A 21,417-nucleotide genomic window follows, 5' to 3' on the forward strand; every position below is an offset into this window, starting at 1 on the left:
AGACTTTGAGTGGCTGTAGATGGCTACAGATAAATAGGCCCAAGTTACATAGAAGAACTTGTTTCATCTGTATCACTTCAATGGTTATATGTGAGGGTTTTCAACCACTTTAAAGTAGAACTTAGAGACCTTGCACAGGTCCCCTTCCCCTGTAAAAATCTCTACCCTATAAAATGTCTAATGCTCCTTTCACACACGGAGTCTGTCAGGTGGACTCCATTTTTTTCTCAGCGGGGGATGGATCCGCCGATCCCCCAGTGAGCAGGCGGATGACAGCTGTGTCTCCACGCCATGTGCGGAGACACAGCTGTCAGGTCCCTATTCTTCTCTATGGGGGAATCGGATGGGAAAGGACCATCTGGATTGGATTGGATGTCAGCGGACATGTCTCCATAAAATCAACATGCAGCGCATCCGTATGGCATAGGGTCCGCAACTACCTCGTTCGCGGTGCACGCCTCATGGATGCGCTGCATGTTGATTTTATGTGAGTACTTGTTTTTTTCTGGAATCTAAATAAAAGTTTTTAAAGGCAATCCTGCACTATCGGAGGCTTCTGTTTTTCCCCTTTCTCATATACCCGGGAATTGTACTGGAGCTCTCTCCCTGATGCTTTAACCCCTATGTGTACCGGAGCAAGGAGTGGATACGAGTGGTAATAGGAAGGATAGGACGGAACCAGATTGCCGGTGTATGGGAGCGATCCCTGTTATCGACCCGCCATTTACCCCTGTAGGGGTACGGACATCCGGTAAGCACAGGACCCCAGGAGAGGGGGAGCACCCTATCTTCCGACCACTCACTGCACTCCCGGCTTCATAGAAAAAAAGAGCACCTTACTCCATCCTTTTATGGACTATAGAACTTTAGGATTTTCGTACCAGCTCTGATTGCACTATTTCTGGACAATTTTAAAATACACCGAATCTGCTTTTTGAGCCTTTGAATTTATATGGTTCTCACTTTTATAATTTATATAGTCATTTGCACGGCTACACTTATTTATTTACCAGTTTTTATACTGTCACCAGTGTGGGATGCACATAGTTCACCCACTTATTTATTTTCATTGCTTATGAGTATGCATTTGCACTTCATTGAATAGATGGTTATGACTATTCGGTATGCACTTTATTTAGTTTGATTAGTGCACTATATTTATATATTTTCTAGCACCTTTGCACATTAACTCTTTATATCACCATAATTCATTAATACTATCTATATATGCTTTTATATTTTTATACTTACATTTATTTATATTTGCATATTTATGTTGAGTTTCAATAAGCATATAAGGTATTGAACACATTTATTATTTATTGATTTGGTATCAGCGCAGAGTGTTAATTTTACACACTTATTACACACCCATTGTGTTTTTATATCCCTTTATTTATATAGTTTTCACTCCCACATACATTCTATGTGCATTTGCATGTGTTGAACTTGGTCTTGAACTATAGCAGCTCAACCCAGATTTCCCATTAACCTACTTCCCTGGCAGCGCCAATCACTTCCCTTTTGACATTTACACCTGACGCTCCCCCACTGGGGGTGCATCTTTTGAAGTGGGCAGCAGCCATTAGTGTTTTATTTATAGAATTTTTACGCACAATTTTATAGATAGCTTATCCTAAGCGCGGATCTTTCTTCCTTTCTTCATATTCCTATTATGTGTATACATCCCCTTTAAAGCTTGTTATATTAATTTGATTTATATTAGGCACACTTACATCTGGCAGTGACAGGACAAAGTCATGTAATTGGGCCTTCTTGGCAGCTGCAATCACCTCCTCCATTGAGATCTCTCGAGAGTTGTCACCGTACTTGATGTTGTCTGCAATGCTGCCTTCAAACAGTACTGGCTCCTGGGACACAATGCCAATTTTGCTTCTTAAAAATGATATGTTTACTTTTAAAGTATCATGGCCATCCACAAGCTGAAATTATCAATAAATAGATCAATACAAAGACATTGTGAAGTCATCACACTTATATAGCATATATCTGCTTCTTGACCAGACCAGCAATCTTCCTGTATCCACTTCATTACAAGCTCCGAGATATGATGTGTGATTGTATGCAGAGATTTGCAAAGGAAGTCAACGATGGAAAAATGAAAAACTGTTAAATGTTTATTAACCCTCCTCTTGTGTTAGGGTCAGAACCGACCCGTTTTTTCAGGTTTTGAATGTCTATAAGTATCACATAAATTTGTTTATTGCATCAAGATTTTTTACTTTGTCAGGAACCTCTATTTAAACAATGTAATAGAAAAATAATCCTTTTCACTAAATTATAAAATACTGTGGTGAAAATTAAGACGTTTATGGTGTTAGGGTCAATTCTGACCCAGTTATAATATAGGATTTTAGGACACTAATAAGTGCCAAAACTGAAATCATAAACACTCTCTCTGCTTAGTAACACTGACAGCCAATCCCCTCTCAGCCCTGTGAGCTGTAGTTAGGGAGGGGCCTATCTCTTTTCCTGCTTGTCTGCTTCTCTAAATAAAGTGAAGAAACATAGGACAAATTCATTTCAGAGTTGCTGACTTTATTTTACCATTTTATAAATTTGAAAATGAGAGGTATGCTATCAAAAGAATGGTCTAAGGGGTCACACCAAAAATATTAAAACCAATCTTTTCAAGGATAAAGAAGCCTAACAAGGTAACCAAGAGGTAAGAAACAAATTTGATGATATATAATTATTCAGAGGGTATTTTATGGCTGATTTAAAACACGGGTCAAAACCGACCCTAAACATCATGGATAGTAACGGAATTCTAACATAAGAGGAGGGTTAAGATGGAACTTTAGTCAATGCTAGATCACTTCAGGCTTGCCCCTTTTGCAGGTAAAGCTATGTAAAACTTAAGTGTCTATACTATTTAAAATCTAGTCATATTTTGGGGTTGATTTGCTAAAACTGTAGAGTGCAAAATCGAGTGCAGCTCTACATGGTAGCCAATCAGCTTTGAACTTCAACTTGTTCAATTTAAGCGTTCGTTATCCCAGCATTTCATATTCCTGGTATGTGGCTGCTGTACCATGTAAAATATAAAACAGGAAAAAATCCACGCTAGGTCAAGCAAAAAGAACGAAAAGGTAAGCAGCCACTTAACCAACTATGATACCAGCTGTAAATGATCAATAAAAATAAATCCTAATAGTGCAATCATGAATAATCATATGGTAAAAAATGTGGCCTGAAAACAACTAAACATCCAGTGAATATATTATGAGAAAAATCTATCATTGAAAAAGATCAATCATATGAAAGTAATATAATGAAATAGATGCAAAATCCAGTGTTCGGTAAACATAAAAAAGTCCTTTCAATGAAAAAGTCATTTTCAATATTAAACAAAAAGTGCCCATAAAGTGCAAAAAAAGTGTATAAGTGTATCTGTGACATCATTCCAGGGGCAGGCCGTTATCTAATGTTCGGCCTGCCCCTGGGAAGAGGTCACTGATGACGAAACGCGCTGGGATTGGCCGTTACTGAAGACATCACGCATGCTTAGCCGTCACTTACAGTGTTCCTTTCTCAAGAGCTGACAGTCTGCTGGTTTTTTACTCATTTGTGTCGGTGTACAACTCATCAAAAGGTACTTTTTAAATATTTTAAGTAAAAGGACTTAAATGTTAGCAGGCTTCACTATGCTTGTTCAATTTTTTTATTCTGAATTCATTTGCAGCTGCTGCTGATCAGCCACCGCCTACCTCGGAGGCCAGGTTATTTAAAGCTTTTATGACCAATATAATTTATGGTCTATGCTATCTGGTAAGAAGAGTATGCTAAGTGTTGGTGCTTGGTGGTGGATTTCATCAATCAACATTACTTATACACTTTTTTGCACTTCATGGACACTTTTGCGGAACCATATACTTGTATGAGATAGTATCCTGTTCTCTTTGTATTGCTTCCTTTGTGTGAAATCCTTGGTGTTTTTTGGTAGTCCCCTTGCTTTCCTATTAAAATATAAAAAGCTATACTGGGAACTCAGTGTACTCTCCTCCAATGATCAAATTTGTCTTGACATGCCCCTACTGCACAGCCATTCACTGGCAAGCTCAGTGTACTGCTGCTTTTCCTCCCTTCAGCTCTTCTGCAGTTGAGAACAGAGGGGATGTGATAATTTATAAATAAAAAAGGGAAGAAGGGTGTTTAGATTTTTTTTTTTTTTTTATCTATACAAAAATGTTTGACTTTCATTTCTAATAAAACTTAATAGATTTTTTTTTTTTTTTTTTTTACAAGGTGATGATTTACAATCACTTTAAGCTCTGATAAAAATCCTGGAAGCTAATTGGTTTCTAGGCTGTTCCTGGGGAAACTAGCAAAGGGTCATGTTAAAAACCTTTTGCTTACTTCTATTGCTTTTCCTGGTCACCTGAGGGAGTCTTCCTGATATTTCCTGTCCATCATCCAAACTGACCTAAAGCAAACAAACCTTTTGACTAATTTAAAACCAAACCACCGTTTGCACAGAAAAATGGCAGAATCTCACTTGGCTCAGACAAAAGCCTCTAACATACACATTAACTATCCCCTCCTGTTTAACACTTAATATGCTAGACAGAATTAGCCCAAGAAAGGGGTGGTCTTTTATGCAATTGGTATTATACAGGATTTATATTGAGTCAACAGTTTGTGCAGTGCTTTACAAAATAGTTATAAAACATTTTACTTTTGATGTATATTTTTTAATGGGAATGCTGCCTTTGCATGTGCCAACATAAGGGGTATTCTTAGAATATGCTTTAATACTCCAGGTTATACTGTATAACACATTACAATAAATAGTGTTAGGCAACCTATAGAATGTAAAGGATTTGCAGTATACCTACCACCTTCCCTTCATCTGGATCATAGAATCTCTCCAATAACTGAACACTCGTACTTTTTCCACATCCACTGCTCCCTACAAAAGCAAGGGTCTGTCCAGACTTTACTTCAACCGAAAGACCCCTCAGGACCATGGTGACCGGACGACTGGGGTACGTGAATTTGCAGCCCACAAACTGAATGTCACCTCGGAAATTGTCCTGTGTGGTGTTGAATAAAATTTAGGATGATTTTATAACGTCCATAATTGGTAATTGTCATGATTACTTGCAGCATAACATTTATTTGAAGATACTGCTATCCTAAAATGCTGAGTTGAGGCACTTTGGATACATGAAGTTAAAGTAGGATGGCTCACCATCTGACTGTCACGCATAGTGATAGTGATTTTTTATACCCCTGAAACTGTGCATGCATATTTGTCTAATCTAAGGAGCATCATACAATTCATGAATCATGTTTGCTTGGTTACCTAAATTATGTAATTCCCTGCAAATCATACAAATCCACATTCAGGAGATATTCAGAAAAATGTAAACTATATATATATATATATATATATATATATATATATATACACTGCTCAAAAAAATTAAACAAATGCTTTTTAATCGGCCAGAGGAGATAGTTTTATATAAAAAATATACATTTTATTACAAAGATAATAAAAGGACAGAGAACACATATATAAAGCATGTAAAGACAAAACCATAGGGTGGCTAACCCAAAAATGACCACCTCATGTAAATAGGGTACATAATAGCAAAACAGACAAATGCCGTAAGGATAGATACACCCAGGGTTCTTTTGTGTTCTTTGTCCTTTTACTATCTTTGTAATAAAATGTATATTTTTTATATAAAACTATCACTACTATTTTTTCACTACTATTATAGCAGCAAATGATTGTCTAAGACCTTAAAAGTCCCATTGGGGGTTCTCCTTTGGCCTTTTTTGTTTTGAGATGCTGTCTTAACCATTAACTCCCTATTTCACCAACCAATCCCTTTCTAACGCTTTGTAATCAGTATAGTATAGCATGAAGTCAATTAAACTCATGGGATATTGATCTGGTCAGTTAAGTAGCAGAGGGGGGTTGTTAATCAGTTTTAGCTGCTTTGGTGTTAATGAAATTATTAACAGGTGCACTAGATGGGCAACAATGGGACAACCTCCGAAACAGGAATGGTTTTACAAGTGGAGGCCACTGACATTTTTTTCCCTGCTTATCTTTTCTAACTGTTATTCACTAGTTCATTTGGCTCAGTGTCACTACTGGTAGCATGAGGCGATACCTGGACCCTTTTGAGGTTGCACAGGCAGACCAACTCCTCCAGGATGGCACATAATTACGTGCCATTGCCAGAAGGTTTGCTATGTCTTCCAGCACAGTTTTAAGAGCATGGAGAGGATTCCAGGAGACAGACAGTTACTCTAGGAGAGCTGGACAGGGCCGTAGAAGGTCCTTAAACTATCAGCAGGACCGGTATCTGCTCCTTTGTGCAAAGATAAACAGGATGAGGACTGCCAGAGCCCTACAAAATGACCTCCAGCAGGCCACTGGTGTGAATGTGTCTGACCAAACAATTAGAAACAGACTTCATGAGGATGGCCTGAGGGCCCGATGTCCTCTGGTGGGCTCTGTGCTCACGGCCCGGCACCGTGGAGCTCGATTGGCATTTGCCATTGAACACCAGAAATGGCAGGTCCGCCACTGGTGCCCAGCACATTCCACAGATGAGAGCAGGTTCACCCTGAGCACATGGGACAGACATGAAATGGTCTGGAGAAGCAATGGAGAATGCTGTGCGGCATATAACATTGGTTAGCATGACCGGTTTGGTGGTATGTCAGTGATGGTCCGGAGAGGCATATCCATAGAGGGACACACAGATCTCTACAGGCTAGACAATGGCACCATGACTGACATTTGGTATTGGGATGAAAGCCTTGGACCCATGCCATTGTCAGGCCCTATGCTGGTGCAGTGGATCCTGGATTCCTCCTGGTGCATGACAATGCCAGACCACATGTGGAGAGAGTTTGCAGCCAGTTCCTGGAGGATGAAGGAATTGATACCATTGAATGGCCCCCATGTTCGTGTGACCTAAATCTAATAGAACACCTCTGGGACATTATGTTTCAGTCCATCTGATGCCACCAGGTTGCACCTCAGTCTGTTCAGAAGCTCAGTAATGCCCTGGTCCAGGTCTGGAAGGAAATACCCCAGTACACCATCCACCGTCTCATTAGGAGCATGCCCCGACATTGTCAGGCATGCATACAAGCACGTGGGGGCCATACAAACTACTAAGTACCATTTTGAGTTGCTCCAATGAAACGTCAGCAAAATGGACTAGCCTGCTGCATCATTTTTTCACTTTGATTTTTGGGGTGTCTTTGAATTCAGCCCTCTGTAGGTTGATCATTTTAATTTCCGTCAAACGAGAATGCATCGTTTCATTCCTAACACGTTACCTAGTCGATAGCTATCAGTATAGATCACAATATTTATCAGTATAGATATCCAGAATGATATTTTCCCCTATTGAGATCTAATGTGTTTTCAAAGTGTTCCGTTCATTTTTTTGAGCAATGTATATATTATGCAAGTATATCTAAAACCAAAACTTTTGTCAAACTTCATACACAAAATTGTAAATGTACATGTAGGGCTGCAAGGTAAGCAAAGCCACACAAAATCTGTCTTACTTTTTTTTGTCAATTAGCCAGTCATTGTTTGACATTTGGGACTTTTGGCAGTGAGTGGGTGAAGGAAGTTGCAGAGAACAGGGAACTGACTGCACAGTCTAGTTTAAACTGGCTAATTTTTGTAAAAAAACGTAATTCCTGCAAAACATTAAAAAATGTGTAGCACCCTCCTAGGTAGGTGCTAGGAGAGAGAGAGAGAGAGAGAGAGAGAGAGAGAGAGAGAGAGAGAGAGAGAGAGAGAGAGAGAGAATAGTTTTGGGTCTTTCTTCTTACCAGAGAGATTGCCAGGTAAATTTATATTGCTCTCTGCCTAACAGAGAGCAGGATCTGTTAGTGAGATCTGCTCATGGTGCAGCTCAGCTTGTCTGAAGTGTTTCACACTGTTCGAAATAGGGAGGCATATTGGACAGTGGGAGGAAACCTGACAAATGAGTTCACAGGCATACTCTACAGCCCTGGTGACTGGCAGAGGAAAGTGCCTTGGTGCATGCTGGGATACTGTATAAATACAAAGGGAACATATGCTCGGGACCTTTTCAGCTGGAGAGGGGGATCCCAGAAGGAGGGTGCGGCTGCCCCTCCTCTGTAGAAGCTGCCACAGATGATCTGAAGGCACGAGTCAGAGAGGAGCTGAACCCAGAGGTCCTGCAGAGTTGACTGGAAGGGAGACATTGCATAGGATCTGATTCTGCCTACAGTGAGTACAGATATGTGTTGTAGGGCCTGTCCTGAGAGGGCCACCCCCTTCTGCTAGAAGAGTCATTGGATGTGTGTCAGTCATGGGGATGCCAGAGAGTGTCCTGAAGATAATATGTTGCATCAAGTCTGCTGCTAGAGAGAGCAAGAGGATTTAAATTATTCCATACAAGCAGCAGTATGGTTAAAGCAGCATGTCTGCTTCCACAAACAACCTGCTGAGGCCATCCAAGTTTCACAATAAATATTAAAACTAAATACCCTAGACCAGAGGCGTAACTAGATTTCTCAGGGCCCCGGTGCAAGAAATCATGAAGGCCCCCCCCCCCCCCCCCCCCCGAAAAAGCATGTTTTTGACACTATTTTTTTTTTTTTTTTAAATCTGACCTGGGAAATGGGATCAGTGGCAGGGCTGGTGGGGAGAAGGGGAATGGCATCAGTAATAGTTCTGGTGGGGAGAGAGGGGTAATGGGATCAGTGACAGTGCTGGTTGGGAGAGGACGAATGGGATCAATGATAGTTCTGGTGGGGAGAGGGGGGAATGGGATCAGCAGCAGGGCTGGTGAAGAGGGGAATGGGATCAGTAATAGTGCACCATGGCGATGGTGGTGAGGAGGGTGGGAGCAGTGGTGGCAATGGTGGGGAGAGGCAAGGGATCAGTGGCGGCAATGGTGGGGAGGGGGGTGTAAACAGTGGCGGCAATGATGGTGAGGGGGGTGGGATCAGTGTTGGCAATGGTGGGGAGGGGGGTGGAATCAGTGGCGGCAATGGTGGTGAGGGGGGTGGGATCAGTGGCGACAATGGTGGTGAGGGGGGTGGGATCAGTGGCGGCAATGGTGGTGAGGGGGGTGTGATCAGTGGCGGCGGTGGCGGGGAGGGGGTGTGATCAGTGGCGGCGGTGGCGGGGAGGGGGGTGTGATCAGAGGTGGTGATGGTGATGAAGGGGGGTGAGATTAGTGGCGGCAATGGTGGTGAGGGGGTGGGATCAGTGGCGGCAATGGTGGGGAGGGGGGTGGGATCAGTGGCGGCAATGGTGGGGAGGGGGTAGAATCAGTGGCGGCAATGGTGGTGAGGGGGGTGGGATCAGTGGCGACAATGGTGGTGAGGGGGGTGGGATCAGTGGCGGCAATGGTGGTGAGGGGGGTGTGATCAGTGGCGGGGAGGGGGGTGTGATCAGTGGCGGCGGTGGCGGGGAGGGGGTGTGATCAGTGGCGGCGGTGGCAGGGAGGGGGGTGTGATCAGAGGTGGTGATGGTGGTGAAGGGGGGTGAGATTAGTGGCGGCAATGGTGGTGAGGGGGTGGGATCAGTGGCGGCAATGGTGGGGAGGGGGGTGTGATCAGTGGCAGCGGTGGCGGGGAGGGGGGTGTGATCGGAGGTGGTGATGGTGGTGAAGGGGGGGGTGTGATTATTGGCGGCAATGGTGGTGAGGGGGTGGGATCAGTGGCGGCAATGGTGGGGAGGGGGGTGTGATCAGTGGCGGCGGTGGCGGGGAGGGGGGTATGATCAGTGGCGGCGGTGGCGGGGAGGGTGGTGTGATCAGTGGCGGCGGTGGCGGGGAGGGGGGTGTGACCAGTGGCGGCGGTAGCGGGGAGTGATCAGAGGTGGTGATGGTGGTGAAGGGGGGTGAGATTAGTGGCGGCGATGATGAGGGGGGTTGGATCAGTGGCGGTGGTGAGGGGGGGTGGATGGTGGGGTGGGATCAATGGCTGTGGTGAGGGGGGTGGGATCAATGGCGGTGATGAAGGGGCGATGGTGGAGAGGGATCAGTGGGGGCGATGGTGGGGGGGGGGTGGAGGAGGGGTGGGATGTGGTGTCATCCTCCCTGACCACCACTACCTCTGTCTTACTAATCCCATCCCCCCACCACTGCAGATCTCATCCCTACACCCCCCCCCCCACCTATGTTGTAAATGAGGATGAGATCTGTTCTGTGCCATCTGCCATGGGATCATTAAGAGGCAGCAAACCAGCAAGGGTGGAGTTTGGAATCATTATTCTTCAAGACAAGTTAGTTCACTTACATTATCAGACAGTTGGTCAGAGTCAGACGATTCCCCCTCACTCAGCAACTCCACTCCAGCCAGGCAGGCACGCTTCTAGCAGGCAGCATGGTCTCTTCGCAGAGGGGAGAACTCCTCCCCCTGAACTCTATTGTTATCACAGCCTTCTGTGTTCATTGGAGGATCGGCAGGGCCGAGGACTGTGCAGGCAGCAGCAGACTGCTTTTCAGAAGACTTAGCCCAGCCAGCCTCCTCTTAGAATCCTGGCCGCTGTAGACACCTCCCCCTCCCCCCCGCGCAGTGCGGGACAACGATCGGGGAGGGCAGCCAGTTACAGGAGCCACTAGACAGAACAGTCAGGTGGACAGACGGGCCCCCTCACGCCGCGGCCGCGGTAAGAGAACGGGGGCTGGCGGGCCCCCCCTCAGGTGGCGGAACTCCAGGGACGGTCGCAAGCGCGACCGCTGCGACCCTGATAGTTCCGCTACTGCCCTAGACTGTTTATTGAGTAACGAGCAACGGGGAGTAAGGATGGCTGTGTGAATTGTCCCTTAGTGACTGTCTGCAGATAATCAAAGGAGACCTAGGAAGTCATCACACAGCAAGCCCTATGGGGACAGTGCTACATTTAGGGGGCCTCTAAAGTCCCAATTTGCCTTTACCATCTATATTACTGGGTTGGGGGTGTGTGTCTTCCAGCTGGTCATTTTTTAGTTTGCACCCTATGGCTTTCACATAGCCATTCGTTTTTCGATACCAGTCATGGCTGGGAGCAGGTGGGGGAGGATTGGGCCACCTCCAAGCTCACCTGTTTCCCATCCATCCATTATCATTCATGTACTCCCATATTGGAGACACTCAGTAGACACTCAGTTTGAGTAGTGTTAGCTAGTGGTAGGACTGCAGAATACACAGGGTGCCTTGGAGTGGCCTGCAGCTTATACATGCATTTGCAAATGTGTGTTAACTAAACCCCTGTTTTTAACCTATTATGTTAGACAGGTTTATTTGTTTTGTCAGCAGACTGGTGGGTAAGTATAGCAAACTAAGGGCCGGTTGGTTTCTACACACACACACCCCTTCTTTAATCCCCTTTTTTTCTTCAGTTCATTTAGGGGGCCTAGCCTGGGATTTCCTCTGCATTACAGCAGCAGTTGCTACTGGCAACGACCAGATATTTACCCGAAAAACATTATGTCTTCTCAAGTAAAGTGCTGGAGTGTCAGTTGAGAAAGGATGTGCTGTACTGTGGAAGAAAGTAATGTCTGCTTTACAGTGATCAGTGCTTTCAAGTTATGGTCAAGAAAGCAGTGACCCGGAACGTGGGGATTGGCACATCAGGGGTTGTGTCGGTACATGTGCTGTAGAAGAAAATTCCCGCCGTGCAGTTGGCAACAGCAGTGGGGGAGTTTGGTCGGCTTGTGAATGAGACCGGAGCTCAAGTCAAGACAGAAGAAGCAGATGTATATGTATCTGTAGCAGGGAGCACAATCTGCATTGCAGTACCATTCGTGCAGGCTAGGCAGCATTATGGCAGCAGCGCAGGGGTTTTGATATAAAACAAAAAAAGGAAAATGGATTGAACAATCTTGTATTGAGGTGATACTTTGTTAAAACTTTGTATTACTTTTAACAAAGTATCACCTCAATACAAGATTGTTCAATCCATTTTCCTTTTTTTGTTTTTCCCGCATACTCCGGGAACTCCCGGCACGGTAAGCCCCGAATCCTCCCTGGATCGGGGCATTTCAAAGCCGATCGGTCGGTCTCTGACCTTCCACCATCCCCATTGGGGATCTCGGCTTTTACTCCGTGTCGGCGGCCGTCTGGGCACGTCCGCACGGTCACAAGGGATGCAGCTCCCGCATCTCGCAGGCGCATCCCCCACCTGACCACGCACGCCGCTCATTGGCGTCACGCAGCGCACTACCGCGCATGCGCGACAGCCTTTAAAAGGCCGGGGAACATCTCCAAGTCCTCAGTCTCTCCCGGACCAAGGGAGGAGAGGACCTGGAGACTACGTGCTGAGATACCCTATTTGAACCACACATCAAGCAAATGTAAGTATAGACTCGGAGAAGATTATCACATATCTTCTGACCAAGTCTAACTACTTACCTCTACTTTGCATCTTACTCCCAAACTTGCACAACTCAGAACCCTTGATGTATTACTCATCACAAGTACCACCTTTATACCTTTATTATAGAGGACCTTCATCGATGTGGACTCTCACTTATCCTGACCACATTGCATCTTGGACCCCTAAAAAGCGTGGCCCAATAAGTAATAATACTGAAATTTCTTTTATACCTTTTACTCCCAATTTGCTCAAATCTGGTAAACTCTAATATACATCCTCTCATCTAATACAGCACTGTTCCTGCAGCTCCCGGAGACACCCCGGAAAAACAATACTTTAGGAATTGGACAAAAAATATGTATGTAACAACACATTTTTATGAACAAATTAATGTTGATTACAGCCATATACTGTTACCACTGACATTATTTTTATTTACTTCAGAATCGGTAAAAAATCCTTGATAAAGGCCGCTACAGGCCGAAACATGTCGGAAATATTATGATCAAGCCCGTTCTCTGCAATCATTCCTAATCTTGGATATGAGGAGCAGCAGAACAGGACCAATTATCAATTGTTTCTTTAAAGTCATTCAATTCACGTTCAACACAACTTATTATTCTTCTTCACTATCACTATGCGACTGTACCCATTTATTCACCTATGTTATGTATAAAAACCTCAACATGGAATAAATTTCTATTTTTTACGTAAAATTGTACTACTTCTGTGTATTTGTTTACTCCTGCCCTTAAAATCCCATACTGACCTGAGGCACCACAGACCGACGGTTTCAACTAAGATAGCAGCCACAAGCACAAGGGACATTTCCCATTCATTGCAAGTACTGTCCCCTGTGTTTTTTTTTTTTTTTAATTAACTAAAATTAGGTTTTAACATTTTCCTTGTACATTTCATGGTATACTAACAGCTGAAAGAGTCTGCTTGTCTACACCTTTGTTTGAGGTTTTGTTATTTTCTGAAGAAACACATTGTATGTTGTCAGATGTTGTGCAATAATTAAATGACAGAGCAATTAGAATTTCTTCATAACAACATGTTTTATCTCTTCCAGGTGGAAGTCACTTGAGGTTTATAGAAATAAAGAGTTCTATAAGTGGCATTGTATAGTAAGTCTTTCTATACCACTGCGAGCAATTACATTTCCCATCTATGAGTCAGTCGAGAATTCAGAGTCAAAACATGCATTTTTATGGGCGATAATAGTCTGTCTTTTATAGTTTGTTCAAGACATTACAGAGTAGAAGCTCTTTGGTGACATCTGTGCGTAAAATGATGATATGTGCTAAGAGGATCAATTTGACAGAAGAATATATCTTTTCAGCAGAACCAACTGCTGCGGAGATTTACTCTGTATTTGGTTTACCTTTTGATATAAAACATCACTGAATTACCATTTAATGGCACCTCTTCCCTAAAAATTTTTTTTCATTACTGGGTGGAAGCTGTTTGAAGAACTGATTGCCTCCATCTTTCAAAGAATACAGACGTCAGACCTTTAGAGGTCACAGCACAACACCCATCTTGTTGTTACTATTTTTTTAGTTGTACTCTGCCAACACACTTTGCAAACCGATTGCTTAATTTTCTTTAGATTTAGCAATAGCTTGGATATAATTAATTGGATATAAATTGAATGTTTGTGTAGGTAGGCCTATGAACTACTCATTTGTTGGTAAATCTAAGGAGGACTGCACAGTTTGTAAAAATCAGATTGTAACATATGTGGGAAATTCTTGGCAGTACAAGGTAGATGAAAATGCCCTGTCACACCTAAAGAGATCTGGGGCACAGCTTGAAAGTTTTGATAATGTAGGGCTTAGAGCAGTGGCAGATCCGGGGGGGGGGGGGGTCAACAGGGCAATCCCCCCGAGAAAATATTAGGGACTCTCCCTCCAGTCCTGGGATGGGGGGTCGGTAAGCCCAGATTGCGGGTTCCTGTCCCGCCATCCCCAAGAATCACTGTAAATAATGGAGCTAGCACTAGAGGAAGCAGAGCCGATGCTTCCTGTATAGCGCCAGCTCCTGTCACAGACGAAGTGATACCAAATGCACTCTGCCTCCGCCTGTGACAGGAGCGATAGAGGAAGCAGCGGCTCCTGTCACGCTGATCCCCAGGAATGGTGGGTTGGGAACCCACCAACAGTACCTGCCAGCACCAGCAAGCAATACCAGCCAGCAGTACCCGCCAGTAGTACCCATCAGTACCAGCCAGCAGAACCCACCAGCAGTACCAGCCAGCAGTACCCACTAGCAGTGCTGGTCAGCAGTACCAGCCAGCAGTACTCGCTAGCAGTATCGGCCAGCAGTATCCACTAGTGATCGACTGATTATCGAGGGCCGATATGCACTTTGCACGATATATCAGAATCGGCCTTTTGATTTACCGATATTGCCGATATTTCAGGAAAGTGCTTGTATTGGGGTGATGCCTGAAGCTAAAGGGAATCACCCCGGTATCGGTGTCCATAGCCGACGGTCGGCTGTCTTGTAATGATGACCGATGTGGCTGAGAAGCCCCTCGGCTGTCATTCCAAGGAGTGGGAGGGGACGTCCCCCCCTCCTGTCGCCTTCCGCAGCTCGCCCGGGTCTACTTTCCCACCGGGAGACCTGGGCATCCTACCTTCACTGCCGCCGTCTGACCGGGTCTCCATCTGCACCGCCTCCGTCTGACCAGGTCTCCATTTCTTTGAATTCGGCGCCGCCGAGTACCCGGAGGTGATGTCATGACATGGCGGCGCCAAATTACTGGCGGCGCCGAATTAAAACAACTTTCTTTCTTTTAGACCCCCAGATCCCTCCACCACAGTACCTGTAGACATTAAAAAAAATAAAATAATTAATGTCCGAAAATATCGGCCGATACCAATATCCGATGATCAAAATATCGGTATCGGCGGTAAAAAAATTATATTGGTCGATCAATAGTACGGTGTGCAGCCCTCATGACCAAATCAATTAATGCCTTAAGGATAAGGAAGCGCTGTAAACCTGTTAGTAAAGCCAGGGTACGTGCCATTGTCACATCCCAAAACTGGGATTGTGAGGATGTCTCCTCCAATGAGGATGAGGAGATAAAGTTTGATGTTTCTGATGATGATAATCCAATGGGAAAGAAAAAGTATGCCAGACCTCTCATTACTAAACATAGGAAAAGGCAACATGATATAGAGGATATGGCAGATGGGGAGGTGCATTATCGTAACCCCAGAGATGTTGAATTTGAAGAAGTCAGGGAGTTTACACAAACTGAACTCCATGTGCTGGCAAAACAATACAAACAAAGGTACGGGGAACCCCTATTGAGCTATTGAGTTGGCTCTTATGTTTGTGGGATGAAGGGGCGGACAGCGTTGTTTTGTCAGGCAAGGAAGCAATGGCTTTGGGAGTGTTAACCCATGATCCACAATTGTGTCAGGCCATGCGAAAAGCCAGAGAGTTTAGTGTGAATTTTTCACTCTTAGACCTCGTGAGAGATGGTATAGTCCGAGTATACGCTAATCCTAGTGACCTGGAAAATACCTACTCGTGGAAAACATTAGGAGAGGGTATTTCCAGGTTACGTGAGATGGGTTGTATAACCGGATTAAATACATTTCCAGAATGGATGGGTCCAGATATGGAACCCTTCACATCTGCTCTGCGCTCTAAGCTAATCAAGTCTGCACCATTTAATCTCAGGTCTCCTTTATTGTCCTTGTTGGGAGGCCTGGGTTTAAACAGCAAGATTCATGAAGCAACAACCCTTTTAAGCCAGTTGGGGGAGCTAGAGGAGACTAAAACAAAACCTGTCAGGGCAGTAGATAAGGTCAGACAGGCAGAGAACAGGCTGAAAAAGACTTTTAAAGAGAAGAAAGGGAATGTGGGAGAGAAGACCGGAGGTGAAGAGAAAACCAGGCTAGTTATCTCTAGGAAACAAATGTGGGTGGACCTATTAAAAGGCAGGAGTACCTAAAAGTGAGATAGATGGGATCTCTACTCCAGAAATGTTGAAGAGGTGGGAACATTTAGTGGGGAAAACTGTCAGGGTTAGAAACGCTACTCCTAGTGAAGATAACATCAGCCTAGATTTAGAGACAACAGAACAGACCCCTCCTGTTAGCCCCAAACCCATTCCCAAAACTGCACATGAACCCAAACCCAAATCCCTTTATCCTGGGTAGGAGTTAGAGAGAATCAGAAAAGGGGATTGGGAGGTTCCTTGTCCTTTATGAAGGGAAGGTGGGTCTCCTATAATAGCAGTAAGGACAGTGATAGCAGCAGACCGACGCCCATATGCACCTGTCACTGTATGGTGGGGGAAGTCGTCTCCTCCTACACATGTCACGGCTTTAGTGGATACTGGAGCTGAAGTTACACTTTTGCAAGGAGATCCTTCCCATCACAAAGGAGAAGTGATTTATGTAGAAGGTTTGGGAGGGCAAACCACACCAGCAGTTAGGACACGGGTGAATTGGCTATTGGCAAGGGACCAGGATTTTGGACAAATGTTTTGGTATCAGAGTTACCTGAAAATATTCTTGGGATGGATGTACTTCAAGGTCAGTCTATTCAGACTGAACAAGGTACATTCACATTCGGGTATCCTGATAAAACGTATATGGTCAGGGCGGTGAAGGCTGTGGTCAGAGGTCATGCAAAATGGACCCCTGTCTTTATTCCTCCACCAGAGAAGCCAGTCTGTCTCAAGCAATACAGACTTCCTGGAGGCCACAAAGAAATTGGGGAGACTATTCATGAACTGTTAAGAGTAGGGATCCTTAGACCTGCTGTAAGTCCATTCTCATCTCCGGTGTTCCCAGTAAAGAAACCTGATGGGACATATAGAATGACTGTGGATTACAGAGGTCTAAACAAAGTGACACCTCCATTAACGTCAGCTGTACCTGATGTGATCTCAATCATTGAGAAAATTGCTAAAGAGGCAGGAGAATATCATGCTGTGATAGACCTGGCTAATGCTTTCTTTTCAATTTCAATAGACCCAGAGTGTCAGAACCAGTTTTCCTTTGTGTGGAACGGCCACCAGTACACTTTCACTGTCCTTCCTCAAGGCTACCTTCATTCTTCAACGATTTGTCATGGACTGATTGCCCGAGAATTAAGCACCCTGAATCTGAAAGTCGCTATGTTTCACTACATTGATGACATCATGATCTCTGGAACAAAGGAAGATGAAACTGAAGCACTGCACCTGCTGATACAGCACATTGAGAACAGAGGGTGGGCTATCAACAGAGTCAAAGTCCAAGGACCTACCACAGAGGTGAAATTCCTGGGAATGATGTGAACTGGGCCACAGAGGAAAATTCCAGAGACAGTTGTGCAAACTATCCAGGCATTGTTGCCACCTACTACCAAAAAGGAGGTGCAGAAGTTCATTGGAGTTGTGGGATTCTGGAGATCATTCATCCCACATCTTGGACTGATTCTGAGGCTTATATACAATGTCACAAGGAAAAAGACTGTTTTCACATGGGGTTCAGAGCAGCGGACTGCATTCCTGGCTGCTAAAGAAGCCATTTTGCAGCATCAAGGATTGGGACCTGTGAGACAAGGAGTACCATTTCAGCTGGATGTAGTTGAGCAGGATGGTACAATAAATATCTTGGATTTTGGTCCAAACAACTTACAGGGGCACAGAAGAGATACACACCCCTAGAGAAGTACCTGTTTGGGGCCTACACAGTACTTCAACACGTAGAGACCATTACAGGAAAGGACACAGTCATCCATACTGCATTGCCAATAGCAGGATGGGTGAGAGATAATGGACTGACCACTAGGGCAGCTGTAGCCCAGAACCAAACACTGATGAAATGGAAGGGGTAGCTTCAAGAAAGAGGGGGTATTGCAGCTGGGGATGTCAGAGACATTTAAAAACAGTTGGCTGGGCTTACCACTTTTACCAGCACCCATACAGAAGAAGAAATTCCTTTGCTGCATCCCCCATTCACGAGGCTCCACCCTTTGAGTCTCTGTCAGATAAGATGGAGGAGTCCACATGGCTCACTGATGCAGTGGCGTAGCGTGGGTTGTCAGCACCCGAGGCAAGGCAGGTTATTTGCGCCCCCCTAACCCGCGGGATTTTAGCACTCAAGTCTCTTCCACTAGATTAGTTAAAGAAACCCTTACCCCCTAAGCACATGTATTGTTTGTTATGAAAATACTGATGTAATTAAAGTAAAATACAATACAAGTTTGAATGACCAGTGTGCCCCCTTTCAATGCAGAGAGACCAGCGTGCCCCCTTTCAATGCAGAATGACCAGCGTGCCCCCTTTCAATGCAGAATGACTAGCGTGCCCCCTTTCAATGCAGAATGACCAGCGTGCCCCCTTTCAATGCAGAATGACCAGCGTGCTCCCTTTCAATGCAGAATGACCAGCGTGCCCCCCTTCAATGCAGAGAGATCATCGTGCCCCCCATTCAATGCAGAGTGACCAGCGTGCCCCCTTTCAATGCAGAATGACCAGCGTGCCCCCTTTCAATGCAGAGTGTCCAGGGTGCCCCCTTTCAATGCAGAGTGTCCAGCGTGCCCCCTTCAATGCAGAGAGACTTACCTGCAGCGGTGGCTTCTCCTCAGTTCCCTGCGTCTCCTGGAGTCCTCCCGCCTCCTCCTCGACCAATGGCATGCGTTCGCCTTCCGGCCAATCAGGAAGCGGGTCTCGGACCCACTTCCTGATTGGCCAGGAGGAGGATCCGTGTGACAATAGCGAATTTTCATTCACTATTGTCACACAATGGGTGGGCTCAGGGCAAACTGCTCTGCGCTCAGGGTCCACCCTTTTTTGAAGCCTATTCGAGCCTCTGGCTCTAATCAGGTGATTAAAAAAAAAAAAGACTCTGTGACAGCGCCAGGCTGCTGACTCACTCGCTGCTAAACTGACTGAGCAGGGAGGAGAGGCAGCATAGGCGGGGCTTGTCTTGCAACGCCACCCTACACCAATGGACAGGTGAGGCACAGTCCAGCCCCGCCCCGCCATTTTCAGCCATAGGGCGGCCGCGCTGGACATATCCCATCGTAAAGATGGAGGCAGTTGCAGACAGTGTGTGAACTGTGCATGTCAGAGTAAGACAGACAGATTGACACTGCGAAAGCGCCCCCCCAGATGTTGCACCCGGTGCGGACGGCCCCCCCTGCACCCCCCACGCTACGCCACTGCACTGATGGTTCAGCCATAGTCACCTCATCTGGGCGTAAATGGACAGCAGCAGCCTACAACCCGAGTACAGACACAGTCCTGCAGGAGACCGGAATTGGAGGGTCCAGTCAGTATGCAGAGTTGAAAGCTGTAGTGATGACTCTTCAGGATCAGGAGGATCTTTCTTCCCATGTCACTATCTACACTGACAGTTGGGCGGTCTTTAAAGGACTGACAACTTGGATGCCCACGTGGAAGTCCAATGAATGGTTGATTCGTGGAAAGGTGGTGTGGGGAGGCAAGGAAGTCTGGGACTTCATTTGGAAGGAAGCTCACTCCTGCACCATAAAAGTGGGGCATGTGGATGCCCATGTGCCCCTGGTCCCAGACTTTGAGAACTATAACAGAGTGGCAGACGAAATTGCCAAGGAGAATGCAGTTGTGCCAATTGACCCTGTCTTGGTTAACTTGGCCAACTGGGCCCACAAGCAATCTGGACATTTGGGGCAAAAAGCCACATATGAATGGGCACAGCAAATATGATTGCCCATATCAATGGACATGATAAGGACTGTAATAGGGAACTGTACAGTGTGTGGAGAAGTGTGACAATGGCCATTGCAAAAGTACTCCACCGGGTCGATTAAGAGGGGAGAGAGGCCTGCAGAGATTTGGCAGATTGACTTCACCGGTCCCCTGCCCCGGTGAAACAATGGACTGAGGTATTGTTGCACTGCAGTGGACACCTATTCAGGACTTTTGTTTGTTCATCCTTGCAAACGTGCAGATCAAGCTGCAACACTTCAACTGCTACAGAAAATTGTTGTTGCGTATGGCTGTCCCAAACAAGTCCAAAGTGATAACGGCTCACACTTCACCGGATCAACAGTACAGCAATGGGCCAAAGATTCTGGAGTGTACTGGCTGTGCCACATCCCATACCATCCACAGGCAGCTGGTTTGATTGAAAGATACAATCGGCTATTGAAGGACCAGATATGCAAATTTACACCCACACGTACACTAAGGGGGTGGGATCGGGTCCTCACACAGGCAGTCATGTTGTTAAATTCTAGGCCACTAGCCAAAAGCACACCATATGAAAGGATGGTTGGGGCTGGGGTGCAGATTCCACAGCTAGAGTGCAGAGTTCAGTATTTACACAAGTTTCCTGAAAGAACAGGGTTTAACAGGTACCAAGTTACCATGACATAGAAACCAAGAGTGACGTATCTGAAGCTGAAGCCTATCTAGGAATGAGAGGGAATCTGGCAGGAAGGTTTGAAGTTATATTTGCATTGGCAGATGAGCTTCAGGACAGTGGCTGGGACTCTGATTGGTTAGTGGATACTTCCTCTCCTCCCTATTGATGTTCTTTGGGAGGGTCAGAAGTGGATACAGGCAGGTGGAAAAGTGTTGGTCAGAGATCCAGGCAAGAAGTCAGTTAGAGGAGAGATTGTAGCTGAAGGGCCGGGGTCTACTGTATATGTATTATTAGAAGGAACAGATTATCCGCTTTGTTTTCCACTCCACAGGCTGTCTCCGATTTGATCCATAGGAAGACCAGAGAAAGTGGTTAAATGATGGACAGAATGATGGAAGACCACAAGAGCTATGGAGAGCAAGGCCTTTTGATGTACAGTATTAAAAGCCTGGACTTGTTTTCTAAAGAACGTTAGATTTGACTTTTCTAATGAACTTTTTTTAGCCAAAGACTGAAACACCTTCATAGTTATAGGAGGGGGTTGTATTCAAATTATTGTTTAGTTAGTTCACCCATTGTTTTTTTATTTAAGATAAACCAGGGGGTGGGAGAATTATTAGATGGTGTCTTTATGTAACGTTGGAGGCATTATATGACATTTGTGAGCCAAGGGGTGGAGTGTTGTGGAAATTGCATATT

General features: G+C 45.2%; 1 protein-coding gene across 1 annotated transcript in view; it reads right to left on the reverse strand.

Moving 5' to 3' along the window:
* The window catches only part of LOC309557374 (bile salt export pump-like), a gene marked incomplete at its 5' end in the record, with an annotated part of 154,691 nt that overhangs the window by 3,290 nt on the left and 129,984 nt on the right, over positions 1-21,417 (reverse strand). The window contains 2 exons of the mRNA XM_082260065.1: positions 1,737-1,943; positions 4,860-5,057. Of these exons, the coding sequence (XP_082116191.1) occupies positions 1,737-1,943; positions 4,860-5,057 (405 nt within the window). The remainder of the gene's footprint in view (positions 1-1,736; positions 1,944-4,859; positions 5,058-21,417) is intronic.

Source organism: Pelophylax lessonae (assembly GCF_965119305.1).
Source record: "Pelophylax lessonae genome assembly, chromosome: 6".
Classification (NCBI taxonomy): Eukaryota; Metazoa; Chordata; class Amphibia; order Anura; family Ranidae; genus Pelophylax; species Pelophylax lessonae.